This window comes from Salmo salar, chromosome 28 (genome assembly GCF_965601325.2).
Source record: "Salmo salar chromosome 28, fSalSal1, whole genome shotgun sequence".
NCBI classification, from domain to species: domain Eukaryota; kingdom Metazoa; phylum Chordata; class Actinopteri; order Salmoniformes; family Salmonidae; genus Salmo; species Salmo salar.
The window spans coordinates 25,255,020-25,274,697 of NC_138318.1; the positions used below are offsets into that span (position 1 = coordinate 25,255,020).

At 42.9% G+C, this 19,678-nt stretch overlaps 1 protein-coding gene across 1 annotated transcript in view; it reads left to right on the top strand.

Moving 5' to 3' along the window:
- The first annotated feature begins 5,468 nt into the window (after positions 1–5,468).
- Positions 5,469–19,678, top strand: part of msh6 (mutS homolog 6 (E. coli)) — a 36,297-nt gene continuing 22,087 nt past the window's right edge. The window contains exons 1-4 of the mRNA XM_014180016.3: positions 5,469–5,859; positions 7,853–8,058; positions 14,473–14,648; positions 18,936–19,622. Coding sequence (XP_014035491.2) covers positions 5,600–5,859; positions 7,853–8,058; positions 14,473–14,648; positions 18,936–19,622 — 1,329 coding nt within the window. The 5' untranslated portion in view covers positions 5,469–5,599. The remainder of the gene's footprint in view (positions 5,860–7,852; positions 8,059–14,472; positions 14,649–18,935; positions 19,623–19,678) is intronic.

Below are 19,678 nucleotides of genomic sequence, written 5' to 3' on the forward strand. Positions count from 1 at the left end.
ACAACGCTCACAAAACAAGGCCCAGGTGGACAACTTGCACAACTTGTCCTCTCTCCGCTACACGGGAATTGAATATGTGAAATTTACATGTAGAGGGGGCGGTATTGACAATTTCCTCCTTAGACGAGAATCCTTTTCGATACATTTCCTCAACACTCTATCTCCAAGTGGTCTAAATGAGAAAGTAAATATAAAACCTTTTCTATAAAATGTGTTCTGCTCACAGGGGAACTTTTCCATTTTCCCTATATAATATTGTTTACAAAATGATTGACTCATTTGTCTCACGTTTTTAATCTATTGTGCTCCTATATCAATAGAAATGGATAAACAAACCAAAATGTATTCATGTCTACTATGTAATATTTATTATGACGTTAATGTATTATATGTATTCAGTTGACCAGATGTACATGCCTCTAGAGGTTATTTAAGTAAAGTAGGTGTGTTTCACCGAGGTGGGACCAAGTCACTATTATTCGAGTCACAAGCAAGTCACAAGGTCCAAGTCTCAAGTCGAGTCCCAAGTAGAACATGTTAAGTCTCGAGTCAAGTCCAAGTCGTGGATTCTAAGAGCTGGTCAAGTCAAGTCTCAAGTCAACTTCAGGCAATGACTTGTTCAACTACAAATCTTTGTCTACTTATTGGGGCTATCAGTCAGTCCTTTTCATTATTTTGTCTACAACACATTTTTATTATGTAGTAATACATTTTAACAACAAATTCCAAATACAAGCTTCAAAAGTAAATGATCAATTTCAAGCAATTTTGACGTACCAAAAGACCACTAGGCCTATGCTAGTAATTGGTGCCCCATTGCTGTTGAGCTTGCAAAGTAAATGTTTCATATTCTTGATCACCATACTAAACTCAGCAAAAAAATAAGCGTCCTCTCACTGTCAACTGCGTTTATTTTCAGAAAACTTAACGTGTAAATATTTGTATGAACACAACAAGATTCAACAACTGAGACATAAACTGAACAAGTTCCACAGACATGTGACTAACAGAAATTGAATAATGTGTCCCTGAACAAAGGGGGGGTCAAAATCAAAAGTAAGAGTCAGTATCTGGTGTAGCCACCAGCTGCATTAAGTACTGCTGTGCATCTCCTTCTCATGGACTGCACCAGATTTGACAGTTCTTGCTGTGAGATGTTACCCCACTCTTCCACCAAGGCACCTGCAAGTTCCTGGACATTTCTGGGTGGAATGACCCTAGCCCTCACCCTCCGATCCAACAGGTCCCAGACGTGCTCAATGGGATTGAGATCCGGGCTCTTTACTGGCCATGGTAGAACACTGACATTCCTGTCTTGCAGGAAATCATGCACAGAACGAGCAGTATGGCTGGTGGCAATGTCATGCTGGAGGGTCATGTCAGGATGAGCCTGCAGGAAGGGTACCCTATGAGGGAGGAGGATGTCTTCCCTGTAACGCACAGTGTTGAGATTGCCTGCAATGACAGCAAGCTCAGTCCGATGATGCTGTGACACACCGCCCCAGACCATGACGGACCCTCCACCTCTAAATTGATCCCGCTCCAGAGTACAAGCCTCGGTGTAACGCTCATTCCTTCGACGATAAATGTGAATCCGACCATCACCCCTGGTGAGACAAAACCGCGACTCGTCAGTGAAGAGCACTTTTTGCCAGTCCTGTCTGGTCCAGCGACGGTGGGTTTGTGCCCATAGGCGACGTTGTTGCTGGTGATGTCTGATGAGGACCTGCCTTACAACAGGCCTACAAGCCCTCAGTCCAGCCTCTCTCAGCCTATTGCGGACAGTCTGAGCACTGATGGAGGGATTGTGCGTTCCTGGTGTAACTCTGGAAGTTGTTGTTGCCATCCTGTACCTGTCCCGCAGGTGTGATGTTCGGATGTACCGATCCTGTGCAGGTGTTACACATGGTCTGCCACTGCGAGGACAATCAGCTGTCCGCCCTGTCTCCTTGTAGCGCTGTCTTAGGCGTCTCACAGTACGGACATTGCAATTTAAGGCCTCTTTAGTGTCCTAAGCTTTCATAACTGTGACCTTAATTGGCTACTGTCTGTAAGCTGTTAGTGTCTTAACGACCGTTCCACAAATGCATGTTCATGAATTGTTTATGGTTCATTGAACAAGCATGGGAAACAGTGTTTAAACCCTTTACAATGAAGATCTGTGAGGTTATTTGGATTTATACGAATTATCTTTGAAAGACAGGGTCCGGAAAAAGGGACGTTTCTTTTTTTGCTGAGTTTATTTACAGAAATAAAATGCATTTTACGCCTACATTTTCAGCTGGAAGTCATTCATGTTAGCAGTCAATGTTAACTAGGAATATCATGTCACATTGTCACTTCTCTGGACTCCAGAGCAAGCAGGATCATATGGCTGGGGTGTTGCTGTATCAGATGGAAGCATGATTTGTCTGTAGCCTTTTTTTCTTCCTCACAAATATCCTAGTTAATTCGCCAGAATGTTACATCTTCATCCCATGAGTATTGCAGGTAGTACGATGTTACAGCTATCTTTAGACATATGCAGTACCACCACTGAGTTATATAATTATAACACACCCAAACTAGGCCTATCTGAAATATGAAAATGGTCAATGAAATCACCAGTTAGCCTATTGTGGAAAAGATGCATCCATAGCGGGTTGCTAAACGGTACTTTATATGGATAATATTAATGTAGGTAAACTACTGTGTTTTTGCCATGCAAAGCGCTTTCTGGTCATTAATCTGGAAACGTGCGACTGCCTTCGCGCGCCAATGGTGATTACGCGTCACTGGTCAACAATCAACTTTTTGGTTCTGAAGCACCGATTGATAGATGTCTTTGAAACAATAATTTGGTGCATTTCCGTAGGCCTATGTTATTGACCTGATCAAATAAGCAAAGGTATACATATAAAATAGAAATGGTAGGCTATATGTAACCTTTTCAAATATATATTCAGTTTCATGCTTGCAAGTCCAAGTCAAATTTGTGACTCGAGTCAGACTCAAGTCCAAGTCATGTGACTCCAGTGGTTTGACCTGATGATTAAATCACCATGGGAACATACCAGAGTTGTGGCCATTCCTTTTTTTTTTTATCTGCTGTTCTGCACCTGTTAAGTTGGATGTGCAAATTTTTATATGTTTTATATTCTGACTTAAAAATTCATATTCTCATATATACACTGCTCAAAAAAATAAAGGGAACACTTAAACAACACAATGTAACTCCAAGTCAATCACACTTCTGTGAAATCAAACTGTCCACTTAGGAAGCAACACTGATTGACAATAAATTTCACATGCTGTTGTGCAAATGGAATAGACAACAGGTGGAAATTATAGGCAATTAGCAAGACACCCCCAATAAAGGAGTGGTTCTGCAGGTGGGAACCACAGACCACTTCTCAGTTCCTATGCTTCCTGGCTGATGTTTTGGTCACTTTTGAATGCTGGCGGTGCTTTCACTCTAGTGGTAGCATGAGACGGAGTCTACAACCCACACAAGTGGCTCAGGTAGTGCAGCTCATCCAGGATGGCACATCAATGCGAGCTGTGGCAAGAAGGTTTGCTGTGTCTGTCAGCGTAGTGTCCAGAGCATGGAGGCGCTACCAGGAGACAGGCCAGTACATCAGGAGACGTGGAGGAGGCCGTAGGAGGGCAACAACCCAGCAGCAGGACCGCTACCTCCGCCTTTGTGCAAGGAGGAGCAGGAGAAGCACTGCCAGAGCCCTGCAAAATGACCTCCAGCAGGCCACAAATGTGCATGTGTCTGCTCAAACGGTCAGAAACAGACTCCATGAGGGTGGTATGAGGGCCCGACGTCCACAGGTGGGGGTTGTGCTTACAGCCCAACACCGTGCAGAACGTTTGGCATTTGCCAGAGAACACCAAGATTGGCAAATTCGCCACTGGCGCCCTGTGCTCTTCACAGATGAAAGCAGGTTCACACTGAGCACGTGACAGACGTGACAGAGTCTGGAGACGCCGTGGAGAACGTTCTGCTGCCTGCAACATCCTCCAGCATGACCGGTTTGGCAGTGGGTCAGTCATGGTGTGGGGTGGCATTTCTTTGGGGGGCCGCACAGCCCTCCATGTGCTCGCCAGAGGTAGCCTGACTGCCATTAGGTACCCAGATGAGATCCTCCGACCCCTTGTGAGACCATATGCTGGTGCGGTTGGCCCTGGGTTCCTCCTAATGCAAGACAATGCTAGACCTCATGTGGCTGGAGTGTGTCAGCAGTTCCTGCAAGAGGAAGGCATTGATGCTATGGACTGGCCCGCCCATTCCCCAGACCTGAATCCAATTGAGCACATCTGGGACATCATGTCTCGCTCCATCCACCAACGCCACGTTGCACCACAGACTGTCCAGGAGTTGGCGGATGCTTTAGTCCAGGTCTGGGAGGAGATCCCTCAGGAGACCATCCGCCACCTCATCAGGAGCATGCCCAGGCGTTGTAGGGAGGTCATACAGGCACGTGGAGGCCACACACACTACTGAGCCTCATTTTGACTTGTTTTAAGGACATTACATCAAAGTTGGATCAGCCTGTAGTGTGGTTTTCCACTTTAATTTTGAGTGTGACTCCAAATCCAGACCTCCATGGGTTGATAAATTGGATTTCCATTGATTATTTTTGTGTGATTTTATTGTCAGCACATTCAACTATGTAAAGAAAAAAGTATTTAATAAGATTATTTCTTTCATTCAGATCTAGGATGTGTTGTTTAAGTGTTCCCTTTATTTTTTTGAGCAGTATATATATATATACATATATAGGGATAGAGAAGAGGAGAGAGAAATTTTAACAAGAGAAAGAGGAGAGGAGTGATGTTAGATGTCTCTCCTCCCCACTTCTAAAACCAAAGTTGTGCCCTGGTAAGATATGAGATGTTTTACAAATCTGTGTTGTTTAGCTTGATGGGAGGGCACTCTCAATAAAACATATCACCGGATATTTTTGGGGGTGTGGTTAGTTTACACCAGTTTGTCTCCAACAACCAGGTAGAAAAATGAGGGTCCTGGTCCTCATATTGGGGAAGAGAAGAGTGAAAGTCTAGTGATTAAATTTTTGGGGGGACTGTTAGAATGGTAAATCAAAATATAAGGGAAACTCACAGTTTGTGAAATGGGACGAACAATTCACAGGGTGAATTCCAAAGTTATCTATGATGAATGATTACACGTTAGGTTTAAACTCGTCTCCCATAATCTACAATCAATTATACAAATACCACTACTGCACTCTGCTGGTGATGTGTGGCTATCGCATAACATAGTCGGTCTGTATCATGATGAAATGTAACTCCTAAATAAATACAAATATCTATGAACTTATTCTTACTCGGGCAGAGAAAATACATGTTTTAATTGTTTGACATGAACCAGCATGAACCCAAAAATATTTGATTAATAAATACCAAGAATAAAGATGGTTTGCCATTGGCTGAATTCCCTTGTAGCCACTCCCACATGACCTTTTACCTTCTGAGAATTTCCCGCGAACAGTGCACGAGCACTGATGCCTGCAGACCAGACAGAGAGTTAGCAGATTCTAAACATTTGACGAACTAAATCACTTTATTATACATTTTTCCATAAACAGGCTTTATGGCGAAGCAAAGCAGCATTTTCAATTTTTTCAATAAGTCTCCGCCACCGGTTCCGAAGGCGAAACCGAGTCCCTCGCCCGCAGAAGCCGACTTGCCATCCTCAGTTCGAAAAAAGAACAGCTCTCCAAAAGAAGAAGCTAAGCATGCATCTCAAACTCCCACCACCAAAAAGACTCCTACAAAACCCCTTAATGCAAAAGCGAGCAAAGGCGGATTCGGCAAACTCTTTGGGAATAAGACACTAACAATACAGGAGAGGTAAGACAGATGGCTCAAATTAGTTAGCTAGCACAAACAACGAGTTGCTTTGTTGTGGCTAGTGGTTTTAGCGGTAGCTAGCTACAGTAGCTAATTATAACTCGCGCAGAAATGCTAATTGATTTGTGAAATGGCTAACTCTCGTCTACACAGGACATACGTTATGTAATGCAATACGATTTAGACAGATTTAGACAGATTAGTGGCTGGATAAAACTGGCTAACCAGCTGATCACTTAACTAGTAATGTTATTTGTGTCTCAACCCTTCAACACACTTCCTTGTGTAACTGTTTTCTGACAGTGTTGCTGTTGGAGTAATGATACATTCTGATCAAGCATGTCAATGTGCAAAGTAACATGCATGCGTCATTTGGCGGGAGAACGTGTCATGTAATTCAACACTTTCGTGACTGGCATGATGCGGGTGGACGTAGACCCAGGGAGACCAATTATATTCAAAGGGGCAAGGCATCATACCATATCTTAAGATCTATGTGAAACTAGGTTTAAGCCTCGATCACAGTGTCATTTCATTTTGGAACACCAGAAGTACCAATGATTGTTTTTATAACTAAACCAATATAGACAACAGCCTGCCGTTTCCAATGGGAACAAATTCGTCATAGTGGGTAGAACAAGCAAGGAGGTGGACAGAGCCAAGCACGAGCTAGTGAGAGCCTATTGACACGTTCTAGCATGCATCTGCATATTTCCGTTAGGGAAGGCCTACTCTATCAAGTGCCATGTGTAATAACTGAATTCGCCTTTACACTCCTACTAAACAACGCGATTTTTTTTTGAACTTTCGCAAAGGGTAAAGTCAACAAAATGTAGTCCACTCTGTAAATAACACATTTTAGTTTTGGGAACAGAACTGTGTTGAGATCAAATATTTCATTGAGAATGTCAGCCAAAATCCATCTCCTCCCACTGCCAGCCACTGGGCTTCCTCTCACTACCATATTTGGTAGTGAGTGGAAACGCCAAGCAGATGCCTCACATTTATACATCCGGTGAAACATCTGGCTCATTGTTCTATCTGTGGAAGTACATTCATTTCCAATGGAATGCTGCATTTGCCCTGCAGCATTGCGTTGGATTTATCAAACGTATTTGGGAAACTGTATGCATAGATGGCTTGACAGAAATGGTAGCAGAAGGTGATTGTTGAACTCTTGTTGCACACACATCCAGATGATGCTGCGTACCATTTTGCGCAATGATGCTGTTGGTGTGAACGAGGCGTTAGCTGAATTGACAACAACCGGATGCATCCGGTTTTAAGGGATACAGCCAAAGACGGGCAGAAGCTGCTTCTTCAATATAAATCCCCGATCACACCGACCATTAGACACGATGCGCAGAAACACATCATCGTGTCTAATGGTCAACCCGTAGTGAACAGGCCATCAAATCAAAGGCACTCCTTTGACAAAAATGTAAACATATCAGTTTCACAAGGTTGGAGTAATATGTTCATCTACTTAAGACATTTGCTCGAATCTAGGTTGTGCCTTTTAGATTTTGAGAAAATTAACAAGGAAGCAAAACCCGGCCTGGTCTGTTTCACAAGCATTCCCATCTCATGATCTTGCGCCTCTGGGTTTAGTAACTCTGTGATACAGCTAATTCAACCCTATTCAACCTAGCTTAATTTTCAGCTGAAAACTGGATGTGGAAACTCCGCTCAGGTGTTTTCTTTTACGCCTGCTACCTTAGGATATTGTAAAACAAATGAATGGGACGGATCCATATTTCCCTCAACCTCCCTTTCCCCTTGAAGTGTGCACTCGTTCACTGCTCCCCACATGTAAAAATAATTGGATTGGAGTAGGCATAGGCTAGAGTAGACAAGGGAGTTACTATACCAGTGATTTCCTTTCAAATCCATAAAAGGAAGTTCAACAAGTAGACACTTGGGTAGACAGGAGAAATTGTTACTAGGTAACCTGTTGTCTGATATTTTAATTCTCCATCTCATTTTCTTCCAGTCCAGCACCATGTCCATTCAGCGCCGGAGCCTTGGTGTGGGCCAAGCTAGAGGGGCACCCCTGGTGGCCGTGTATGGTAGTGCCCCAGCCTGTCAGCGGGCAGCAGATGAGGGGCAGGGGTAAAAGCCAGCGCCTGCATGTCCACTTCTTCGACGAGCCACCGACCAGGGGCTGGGTCAGCACCAAATATATCCGCGAGTATCAAGGTGAGAAAGCTATGATTTACCTGTCCAAAACTCCCTTCCTTTGCTATCTACAGCGTGCTGCGTCACTCACCTAGCCTGTGCAGGTGGACATCTATTGTCATCTGCTCTTGGTTAGCCTGGCCCCAGATCTGTTTGTTCTGTCTTTCCAACTCCTATGTTTGTTGTCATGGAAGACAATGACCATAGGAGTTTGCAAGACGGCACAAGTAAATCTGATATCAGGCTAATTCTAGCTATGCTACAGCTAGTGATGTAAGATGCCAGTTAAGCGGTTACTACAGCAATAGCTTCTCCAAAAAATGGTTTTTATTGATTCTAAAGCAATGTTTTCGGCATTGAGCAAATATCAGGTCTGCTGAGCGCAAACTTGAATGTTGTGAAAATTCAGTGCAACTTCCCGTGAGCGTTTACTGTGAACACTGAGGCTGTACCTGCTTTAGGTTACAGTGTTAAGTGGCTATGTAGGCTACTGTGGCTATTTGATCATAATGTAGGCCTACCAGAATGGCCTACCATCAAAAACAAAGGAGAAAATGCATCCCATAACATTTTAACATGGAAATAGCTGTTCTATCATTCAGCCTACAGTAGCAGCCAATGTGTGGTGTTCAATGTAGGGCTGCATTCCATGCAACTTGTGGAGAGAAAAAAATTGCAGGTACAAAATCTGTCGTTCTGCCCCTGAACAAGACAGTTAACCCACTGTTCCTAGGCCGTCATTGTAAATAAGAATTTGTTCTTAACCTCTCTGGTATCATTGGGACGCTAGTGTCCCACCTCGACAACAGCCAGTGAAATTGCAGGGCGCCAAATTCAAACAACAGAAATCCCATAATTAAAATTCCTCAAACATACAAGTATTATACACCATTTTAAAGATGAACTTCCTGTTAATCCAGCCGCTGTGTCAGTTTCAAAAAGGCTTTACGGCGAAAGCACACCATGCGATTATGTTAGGACAGCGCCTAGCCACAAAACACCATACAGACATTTTCCAGCCAAGGAGAGGACTCACAAAAGTCAGAAATAGCAATTAAATTAATCACTTACCTTTGATCTTCATCTGGTGGCACTCCCAGGACTCCATGTTACACAATAAATGTTTGTTTTGTTCGATAATGTCCCTCTTTATGTCCAAAAACCTTAGTTTTGTTGGTGCGTTTAGTTCAGTAATCCAAAGGCACAAAGCGCGCTCTCAACATCCAGATGAAAAGTCAAAAAAGTACAATAAAAGTTCGTAGAAACATGTCAAACGATGTTTAAAATCAGTCCTCAGGTTGTTTTTGTCATAAATAATCTAATATTTCAACCGGACAAAAGCTTCGTCAATAGAAAAGGAGAAACAAAGGCGCGCTCCCGATCACACGCTGGACTCATGTCTGGAAGTTTCCACTGTCCGCTCATTGAAAGGGCTGTATCGCCCTCATTTTTCAGAGTAAAAGCCTGAAACAATGCCTAAAGACTGGCCACATGTAGAAGAAGCCATAGAGATCGTGAACTGGGTCCTAAGTCTTTGTATGGTGGATAGGCTTTCAATGGAAAAACAGCCTTTCAAAATAATAGTACTTCTTGGATGGATTTTCCTCAGGTTTTCGCCTGCCGTATCAGTTCTGTTATACTCAGACATTATTTTGGATACTTTAGAGTGTTTTCTATCCGATTCTATGCATATCCTAGCTTCTGGGCCTGAGTAGCAGGCAGTTTAATTTGGGCACGCTTTTCATCCAAAATACCGAATGCTGCCCCCTACCCTAGTGAAGTTAACTTCTTACATCTAGGGGTTCCGCTAGAGGAACGCCTCGCCAATATCCAATGGAAGAGCGTGGCGCAAAATACAAAAACCTCAAATTCAATTTACATTTTTCAAACATACAACTATTTTACACCATTTTAAAGATAAGACTCTCGTTAATCTAACCACATTATCCGATTTCAAAAAGGCTTTACAGCGAAAGCAAAACATTAGATTATGTTAGGAGAGTACACAGCCCAAAATAATCACACAGCCATTTTCCAAGCAAGCATATATGTCACAAAAACCCAAAACACAGCTAAATGAAGCACTAACCTTTGATCTTCATCAGATGACACTCCTAGGACATTATGTTATACAATACATGCATGTTTTGTTCAATCAAGTTCATATTTATATCAAAAAACAGCTTTATTCATTGCCATGTGATGTTCAGAAATTGTATTCCCACCGCAAACTTCCGGAGAATTTACTAAGTTACTCATCATACACGTTGACAAAATACCTAACAATTATTTTAAGAATTATAGATACAGAACTCCTTTATGCAATCGCTATGTCAGATTTTAAAATAGCTTTTCGGCGAAAGCACATTTTGCAATATTCTGAGTACATAGCTCAGCCATCACGGTGAGCTATTCAGACACCCGCCAAGTTCGGGGCTCACTAAACTCAGAATTAGTATTAGAAAAATGGTATTACCTTTGCTGATCTTCGTCAGAATGCACTCCCAGGACTGCTACTTCCACAAGAAATGTTGTTGTTTTTGTTCAAAATAATCCATAGTTATGTCCAAATACCTCTGTTTTGTTTGTGTGTTCAGGTCACTATCCAAAGGGTAACGCGCGAGCACAATTCGAGACAAAAAAATTCAAAATGTTCCATTACCGTACTTAGAAGCATGTCAAACGCTGTTTAAAATCAATTTTTATGGTATTTTTCTCGTAAAATAGCGATAATATTCCAACCGGACAATAGCATATTCATTCAAAGGCTGAAAGAAAAAACAGTGTGGTCTCGTGAATGCGCATATCCAATCTCTTAGTCATCAGGCAGACCACTGACAAACTGAGCTACAAAACTCTGCCCAGAGACAGGAGACGCCTCAATCTGCTTTCTGAAGGCTTTAGAGAGCCAATGGAAGGCTTAGAAAGTGCTACGTAACCCCACAGATACTGTAGTTTCGATAGAGAACCAAAAGAACTACAAATTCTTAGACAGGCCACTTCCTGCTTGGAATTTTCTCAGGTTTTTGCCTGCCATATGAGTTCTGTTATACTCACAGACACCATTCAAACAGTTTTAGAAACTTCAGAGTGTTTTCTATCCAAATATACTAATAATATGCATATTCTAGTTTCTGAGCCAGAGTAGTAACCTGTTTAAATTGGGTACGTTTTTCATCCGGCTGTGAAAATACTGCCCCCTCTAGCGAAGAGGTTTTAACTGACTTGCCTAGTTAAATAAAGGTAAAATATATTTTTTTCCACTATTTATCCCCTTGTCCTTCAGACACAGTGACTGAAAATGTTGTCATGTTTGATGCAAGAAACCACTTTACAAAATAAAATGCATTATTATTCCCATACCATTATTACAGAAAATCAGACAAATTATGCTGCCCTCTGTCTATTGGCTACCAATCTTATTAAAGCCTGTCCCAAAATACAACACTGCCCATTTAAGACGACAAACAAGCTCTTTACCGGACTTGCATTTCAAAGATATCTAGAAATGTTCATGTTTTGTGCTCTTGTAGGAGGCAATCACTCCCCTATTGCTGACTAAAAATGATCTGTAACTTGGCTAATAACTCATTAAATAGCAAAGTATATGACCAAAATGTGCACATGTGGCTACATGCAGCTTTTGCTTTGATCTCAAAACAAGCACATCTACTCACAACCGTTTATGCTGTAAACACAGTCCAGTTCAAAGTAAGTGGCACAGATCCATATGTGGCAATGGTCTATTTGCGTATAGACCTACTGCAGCTCTGATTGTTTATGCGTGCGGGCTGAGTAGTGGGTGTCAATGCAATAGAATCCTACTCCGTGTTCTGCCTATAACAAAATCTCTCGCATGTTTTGTTTCGGTATGTTGCATTGAAAGTGACTAATATTGCGTTGATTCGATCACAATTGATAGTGTTAACAGGGAAAACTCTAGAACAGTGGTCACCAACCTTTTTATGAGTAAAGATCACTGAGTCAAAATGCAAGCTGAGATCTACTGCTCAGCTTTTTTTTTAACATGACTTAAAAAACCATAAGTCTACACAACGTTAACCAATTAACAGTCCCTCCAGGATTCTGCAATTGCATAATTTAATGCAAAATGAACCAATCAGCGCATATTGTGCGAGAGCTCGCAATTTTGACATATCCCTGCACTTTTAGCGCATAAAAGGGTTCAATCAAAAGCGGGTTTGTAATTTTGACTAATTACTGTTACTGTGGAAAATGTCCAATCCAACCACACATCAAAGTTTTTTCCCCTTGGCCTGTCAGCGTGTTCACGTGCGAGGATGATGGCTGATTGTTGATGGCTGGCGGGCAGTACAAGGAACAGAAATCAATCTTATTTGCCAACAAACGACCGTGCGAAACAATTTCCAAATGTTTTTTGAAACTAGAGAAATTCAACAATCACTTCGAATCAGCAAAGCATATGAGAATGTCAGAACAGTTCCCACAGCAGCGGCAGATCACCATGACTGAAGTGGTAGCAGGGAAGACTGTGGCAAGCGCTGAAAGAATCAAGGTGAGTGGCGATTTACTCAAACTTGTACTCCGCTAACCTTGGCTTTGGTAGGGTGGTCGGCACTCTGCTCTCCCCAGTCTGTGTATGGAGAGCGCTGCTCAAAGCACTGAGTGCAATTTGTCAGCTTTGCCGTTTTAAACTCTGTAGAACTTAATACGGATCACTAAAGCACAATCTTTCTGGATTTTTTAGAAATGGTAATACTGTTTCAAGAGTATATATCAACCACAATACTCTATTTTGACGTTTTCTGTTCTTTATCTCCCTTACGACCGTTTCAGAAAAAAATCACAATCAAGTATTTTGAAGACAACTTGTTAGAAAGAAATATTGATCCTTAAATTGAAAGCGATTGATAAGCTTTGAATCAACTTTTTTTTTGAGAGAGAGCTAGCGTGAGTAGGAATGTGAGATGCATCTCGTGTTGATAGCAAGCCCAACGCCTGATGGAGAGGTGAATGTGTGAGTAGATTATGACAGAGCTGTTTTCTCCGGAAAATAAACAAAATCAAAACCTCTAAAGTACTCAAATTGTTTTTGTATTATGTATTCTGCTTAAAATTGTCCTAAAATTGAGCACACATGACTTTTTATTGCTTTATGAAATTTAACGTGGAAAAAAAAACATCGCAAAATGTATCGCAGAATTTCAAAAAAGCTGCCACAAAATCAGGCATTTCTGGCTGCAGAAATCACACAAAAAAGGAAAGCACAATCCTGGAGGGACTGAATTAAAAACAGTACTGTAGCAATGAGGTTTGAGCAGTAAGCTATAGGCCGAATATATTTATCAACACATACTGGCTTTGCTTGAATTGCCCTGTCAATGCATTGTTGTTCAGGCCATAAAAATGCTTTTTTTTAAAAAACATTTCAAAATTTGAGGTAAGCTATATGATCACACCTGTAACAGAGCTGTTGTATTACTTGAGGCACAGCTGAGTGAGCATACATTTTAAAAAATGTGATGTGCCTGCATTTGATGATCAGTCTGCTTGAGGGTCCGCCTCTCAACAGCCCTTTGCTCTCCCTTTTGTCCACTGACCAAAAGGGGACCGTCTTCCAGCTGATGGCAACTCGAGTCGCACCGCATTATTTCTGCCTCATGCACAAGTTCGTATTTTTACTTCCGTGAACAGAGAGAGATTCCTCGACCCAAGCCGCTAATAACAACGCAAGTCTATAGATACACATTCCTACTCATTCATTACTGCTGCACTGCTTGTTGTAGTGCTGAGTGGAAATAGGAAGAATGCGCATTTTACGGCTCATAAGTGATGAATGCAAAGTGTTGACAGTGCTGAGTAAGAACTTAAACATGAACTCACTCATAAAAACACCATCTCTTTGCTGTATTTGTTGACATTTTTCTCTTTAGTCATGGTTTAAAATGTTTTGTAATCTCAGTATCAACTTTGCTGTAGATTTCTTATGCCTGCTACATTACTGCAGACAAGGCAATCTGGGCCGTCCGATTGGGCAGCGTTAGGCCTGTAGTACACTTCATTTGCTCTCTGGGCCCGCCGGGAAGGCAGTTTGTACCTTCAGACACATGAAAAGTTTCTAAATGGCAACAGTTGGCCTAGTCGGCGCGCAGGGCAGCTAAATCGGGTGCATTTACAGCCCCCCCAAAAAAGGAACACAGCTTTGTTTTTGTTTTTTACAGAAATGTTGGTGATCCACTATTAATGCCTTGGTGACCATTGCTCTGGAAAGTTGAGTGAAGTTCAATCTCGTGCTTCTCTCTGTGGGCTAATATTTCTGCGCGACAGTCCTGGGGAGCTGCTCTGCTGTCTCGGAGCTACTGCGCTCGCAGATTAGACGGAACGTTGTTTTAGAGCCATATACACTTGAGTGTACTAAAAATAATGTTGCTTCTCACTTGTACTCCATCCCAGGCTCGGACAGCAGTGATGCTAAGACAGGAGGGGTGTTCTTCAGTGGTAAGCCTGTGATCCGCAGGGCCATGGAGCTGGCTGATGCTGCTATGCCAGACAGCCCAGAGACCAGACTGAAGATGCCTGTCTGTATGGACCCATCTGATGCTGAGGAAGACGAGGAGGAGGATATGGAGGTGAGAGAACCTTTCCGTTTGTATGTACTGCTGCTAACATTGCATTTCCATTTGATTGATACTTTATTAATCCACAATCTATCTAGTAGTGGTGCAACGGATCACAAAACTCACGGTTTTGAGTCATGGATCGGATAATTTTTCAGCTCCGCAAAAAAAAGGGAGACAAATAACTTTGCTTTCCATTTATTACTTAAAGAACACTTAAAGCAAGGAACTTTGCAATGTTTAAATAAAATATTCAAATAAAATATTCAATACTCAATTGTTAAAGTACAATATGCGGCATGATACCTTCTTCCTTTGAACAATAGTGAATGAAAAAAATAGCCTGTGTCAACATAAAACATTTTTTTTTTAAAGAAAGCAAAGAGATTATAACTTCTTCTTTTTCAGAAAGATGAGGATGTCTACATTGTCTGGGGAGAGGGTTGACCTCTTTGCAGTTACTATGTTTCCTGCTGTGGAAAACACCCTCTCGCTGTGAACTGAAGTGCCAGGCACAGCCAGGTAGCATCTTGCCATCATGGCAATGTGAGGGTATTTACACTCATTGCTTTTCCACCATGTCAGTGGATCACCATCCACTGGAACACCGCTTGCTGCCTTGTAGGATGCCACCTCCTCTTTGATGGTGTTGGCAAACGTCTTGCTTGTGTCCTTGCTCGCAAAAGTCTCCCCGAAAAGCTCCTTCATGGCCAAATTATTTTGTGGAGGAGATGCCTCTGAGTTGGCTCGACCCTGCAGAAAAAATGACTACCGTAAATTCCGGACTATAAGCCGCAACTTTTTTTCCCAGGCTTTGAACCTCGCGGCTTAAACAATGACGCGGCTAATATATGGATTTTTCCCGCTTTCAATGTTTTTTCTAAAAGAAAAAACACACATTCTGTGACGTGCACAGTTTTTTGCCGGCATGAAGCTTTCATTAGACCAATGAAATTGCCGAACGGGTTACGGTCAAACAACTTTTTTGTTTACTGTTTAGATTAAATCGAGCGCTCTCAAACTTCCCATCATTCTGATTACGGTAGTCATTTTGTCACCCTCATCATGGCAAAGACACAGAAATGCATATGATGCAGCTTTCAAGTTGAAGGCTATTGATCTGGCTGTTGGAAAAGGAAATAGAGCTGCTGCACGGGAGCTTGGTCTTAATGAGTCGATGATAAGATGTTGGAAACAGCAGCGTGAGGAATTGACTCAGTGCAAAAAGACAACTAAAGCTTACTGCTAATTTTTTATTTTTTGTTACAAGCCGTGTTTCGTTAAACCCTATTTATTTTTGTTACAAGCTGTGTTTCGTTAAAGCCTGTGTAAAGTGAATTTGTTTCAATGTACCGGTAGGCACCTGCGGCTTATAGACATGTGCGGCTTATTTATGTTCAAAATAATACTTTTTAAAAAATTCAGTGGGTGCGGCTTATATTCAGGTGCGCTTAATAGTCCGGAAATTACGTTATCTATTGAACTATTTATTTTCATATTTCATAGAACTATAATTGTGGCAATTACATTTAATAAAAGCCATTATTATTCCAACTCAAAAATGGATGATTCTAATAGCAATAGCGTAGACTAAGATTTATTTTTTTACCTCTTCAGTGGCCACAATCTCAGTGATGAGGTCACTGTATGTCCTCCGGTGTAGGGCATGGTCTAGGTGAGACATGTTGAGAGCTTCAAGTTCCTTGGCGTTCACATTAACAACAAACTAACATGGTCCAAGACAGTCGTGAAGAGGGCACGACAAAACCTATTCCCCCTCAGGAGACTGAAAAGATTTGGCACGGGTCCTCAGATCCTCAAAAGGTTTACAGTTGCACCATTGAGAGCATCCTGACAGGTTGCATCACTGCCTGGTATGGCAACTGCTCGGCCTCCGACCGCAAGGCACTACAGAGGATAGTGCGTACGGCCCAGTACATCACCGGGGCCAAGCTTCCTGCCATCCAGGACCTCTATACCAGGCGGTGTCAGAGGAAGGTCCTCAGACTCCAGCCACCCTAGTCATAGACTGTTCTCTCTGATACCGCAGGGCAAGCGGTACCGGGGCGCCAAGTCTAGGTCCAAGAGGCTTCTAAACAGCTTCTACCCCCAAGCTATAAGACTCCTGAACAGCTAATCAAATGGCTACCCATACTATTCCCCCCCCCCCACTGCTACTACTCTCTGTTATCTATGCATAGCCACTTTAACAACCCTACCTGCATGTACATAATTATCTCAATTACCTCGACACTGGTGCCCCCACACATTGACTCTGTACCGGTACCCCCTGTATATAGGCCTGCTGTTATTTTACTACTGCTCTTAAAATATTTGTTATTCTTATCTCTTACTTTTTTTTAGGTATTTTCTTAAAACTGCATCGTTGGTTAAGTGCTTGTAAGTAAGTATTTCACTGTAAGGTCTACTACACCTGTTGTATTTGGTGCATGTGACAAATGACATTTGATTTGACTTGAACCTTGGATCCAGTGCAGTAGATCTATGAAGGTAGTCCTGTACATTAGGGGGGTATCTGGGGTTCAGGTCCTCTCTAATGGCAGCCTTGACATCTCTAGTGATGGTGCTGTCTTCCTATCTTGGGGCCATAGATTGTAGAATCCTTGTTTTCAGAGGTAGGATCATGGACACAGACGGTGCAGTTTCAGTGCTCAATAAGGTTGTAACTGTTTTGAGGGGTTTGAGCACCTGGAGGACCTCCTCTGCCACTTTCACAGCTGCCTGCTGCTCAAGATAGAGCTCCAATGTGTCATAAGTGGAGTTCCATCTTGTTGTGACATTGTGTATGAACTTGTGGGTCGGTAGCTGTAGCATTTCTTGCTTGGTCTTAAGCACATGAGCGGCTGTTGTGCTCCGGTGGAAAAAGGAAACCACCTTCCTGATCCTCCCAAGGAGGCGATCCATCTTGTTCACTGAGATTCCCCTTTGAGATGCTAAATTGATCACATGTGCAATGCAAGCTATCTGTGTCCCCAGTCCAGCCTCTCACTGCATTTACTTGGTTCTTGACATTATCTGTGGTGGTTGGGATATTGCTATTGGGCCTCTCTTGCTTCCACTCTGCTACTGCTCCTAGCAGTACCTGCGCCCGATTTGTGTTTCTCTCATAGAGGGGGCGTGTCTGTAGCACCGGACTTCACATCTCCCACTCCTCTGGTGTAGTGAGCAGTCAGTCACGTAGCTTTCTGTTACCCTGGAGGTCCCCTCCTCTGGTGTAGTGAGCAGTCAGTCACGTAGCTTTCTGTTACCCTGGAGGTACACCCGTCTGGGGTGTGGGTAACAGGATGCCTTGGATAATTCATCGACAATTTTGATATTTTCCTGTTCATAAAGGTGAGGGGATTTCGTAGAATGGCTCAAGCACTTTCACCATATGTTTAAACCCTTTGTTTTCCACAACAGAGTATGGCCTCATGTCTGCAGTGATAAACATCCCAATAGATTTTGGTGATGGCTTTAACCAGGTCTGATTCTGCAGCAAAGGGCTGCTTAAATGTCGCGGTGAGAAGTTGTCTCTTGGCTGAGTTGGCTCCTGTCACTGACACACCTGGGTGATGACGCTTTAAGTGTGGCCATGCTCCATGTATTTCCATGATCATACGGCTTTCTTGTGGCATAATGCCTACACGCCGTAATGGTGTTGTCCACCACCCTTCTTCCGTCATCATATTTGACAAGGAAGCCAAAATTCTCCCATCCATGAGAGTTAAATGAAGCTGGAGGCTTTTCCAGTTCTTCAGCTCCTCCGCCAGCCATAGCTGTCACTGGTCTTTTTTTCTTAGCTTTTTACAACGTGAGCATCCAGGATTGATTCGTTGGGATTCAACATGCCCTGTTCACGTGAACAGTAAACACAACTGCTTTTTTAAAAAATGATTAAATCAGGCTTCAGAGCAAAACACAGCACGCATCTGTCTTGTCTTTATCTTTTCACTGCAACTCTGCATCGATATTTAGGGAATTTTTTCAACATTGAACTTACCACTCAATAATGTAAATACTGTATCATTATATGTATACATATATTACTGTCTTGTGTGCGAACTGGCATGTGTAAAACAAATGTGTTGAATATTTAAATTTAAAAACCGGACGACACTGGGATTTCCAATCATGGCTGGTTGTGATACAGCCTGGATTCGAACCAGGGTGTCTGTAGTGACGCCTCAAGCAGTGAGATGCAGTGCCTTAAACCACTTCGCCACTCGAGAGCCCATATAATTTTTCCCCCCTTGAAAAACTGAAATACTGTATTCTCATTTGCCTTTCCTCCGACAGCTTGATAAGTCAACATTGACCGACGAAGATTTGACTGAAGAGGAAGATGAGGAGACAGTGAAGTCAAAGCCTAGTCGCCGTTCCTCCCGTGCCACAGCAGAACAGGGCGGCAAGTCTAAGCGTCGCCGCATCGTGGTCGCCTCCGACAGTGAAGGCTCGGGTGACGAATTCAAACCAGAACAGGCCGGATGCAGCAGTGAGGAAGATGAGGAAGAGGTAGTGAACAGTGCGTCGGAGGAAGATGTAGAAAGTGAACGTGAGGCTGAACCTGACAGCCCAGTTAAACCGGTGAAACGCAAACGACCCGCGGAGAAGCCATCCAGTGCCAAACCAAAACCCAAGACTCCCACTCTTCCAGAAACCGCCAAGAGAGCCCCCTTATCTAGCACCATCACAGCCAACACCAAGTCTCGACTCTCAGCCTTTTCGGCCCCGGAGAGCTTCGACAGCCAGGCGAATGGCTCCGGTGCCTGCGGGCAAGGTGGGGCTACGGTATGGGACCATGAGAAGCTTGATTGGCTACAGGAAGGCCGGAGGAAAGACGCCAAGAGACGGAAACAGTCTGAGGAAGACTACGACCCCACGACTCTGTATGTCCCAGAAGACTTCTTGAACAAAACGACCCCAGGCATGCGGCGCTGGTGGCAGCTCAAGTCGGAGACGTTTGATGCCGTGCTCTTCTTCAAGGTACTATAAATCATTAAAATGTTGTATTTTGGTGGAGGTGCAATGCTGCTTTGTTT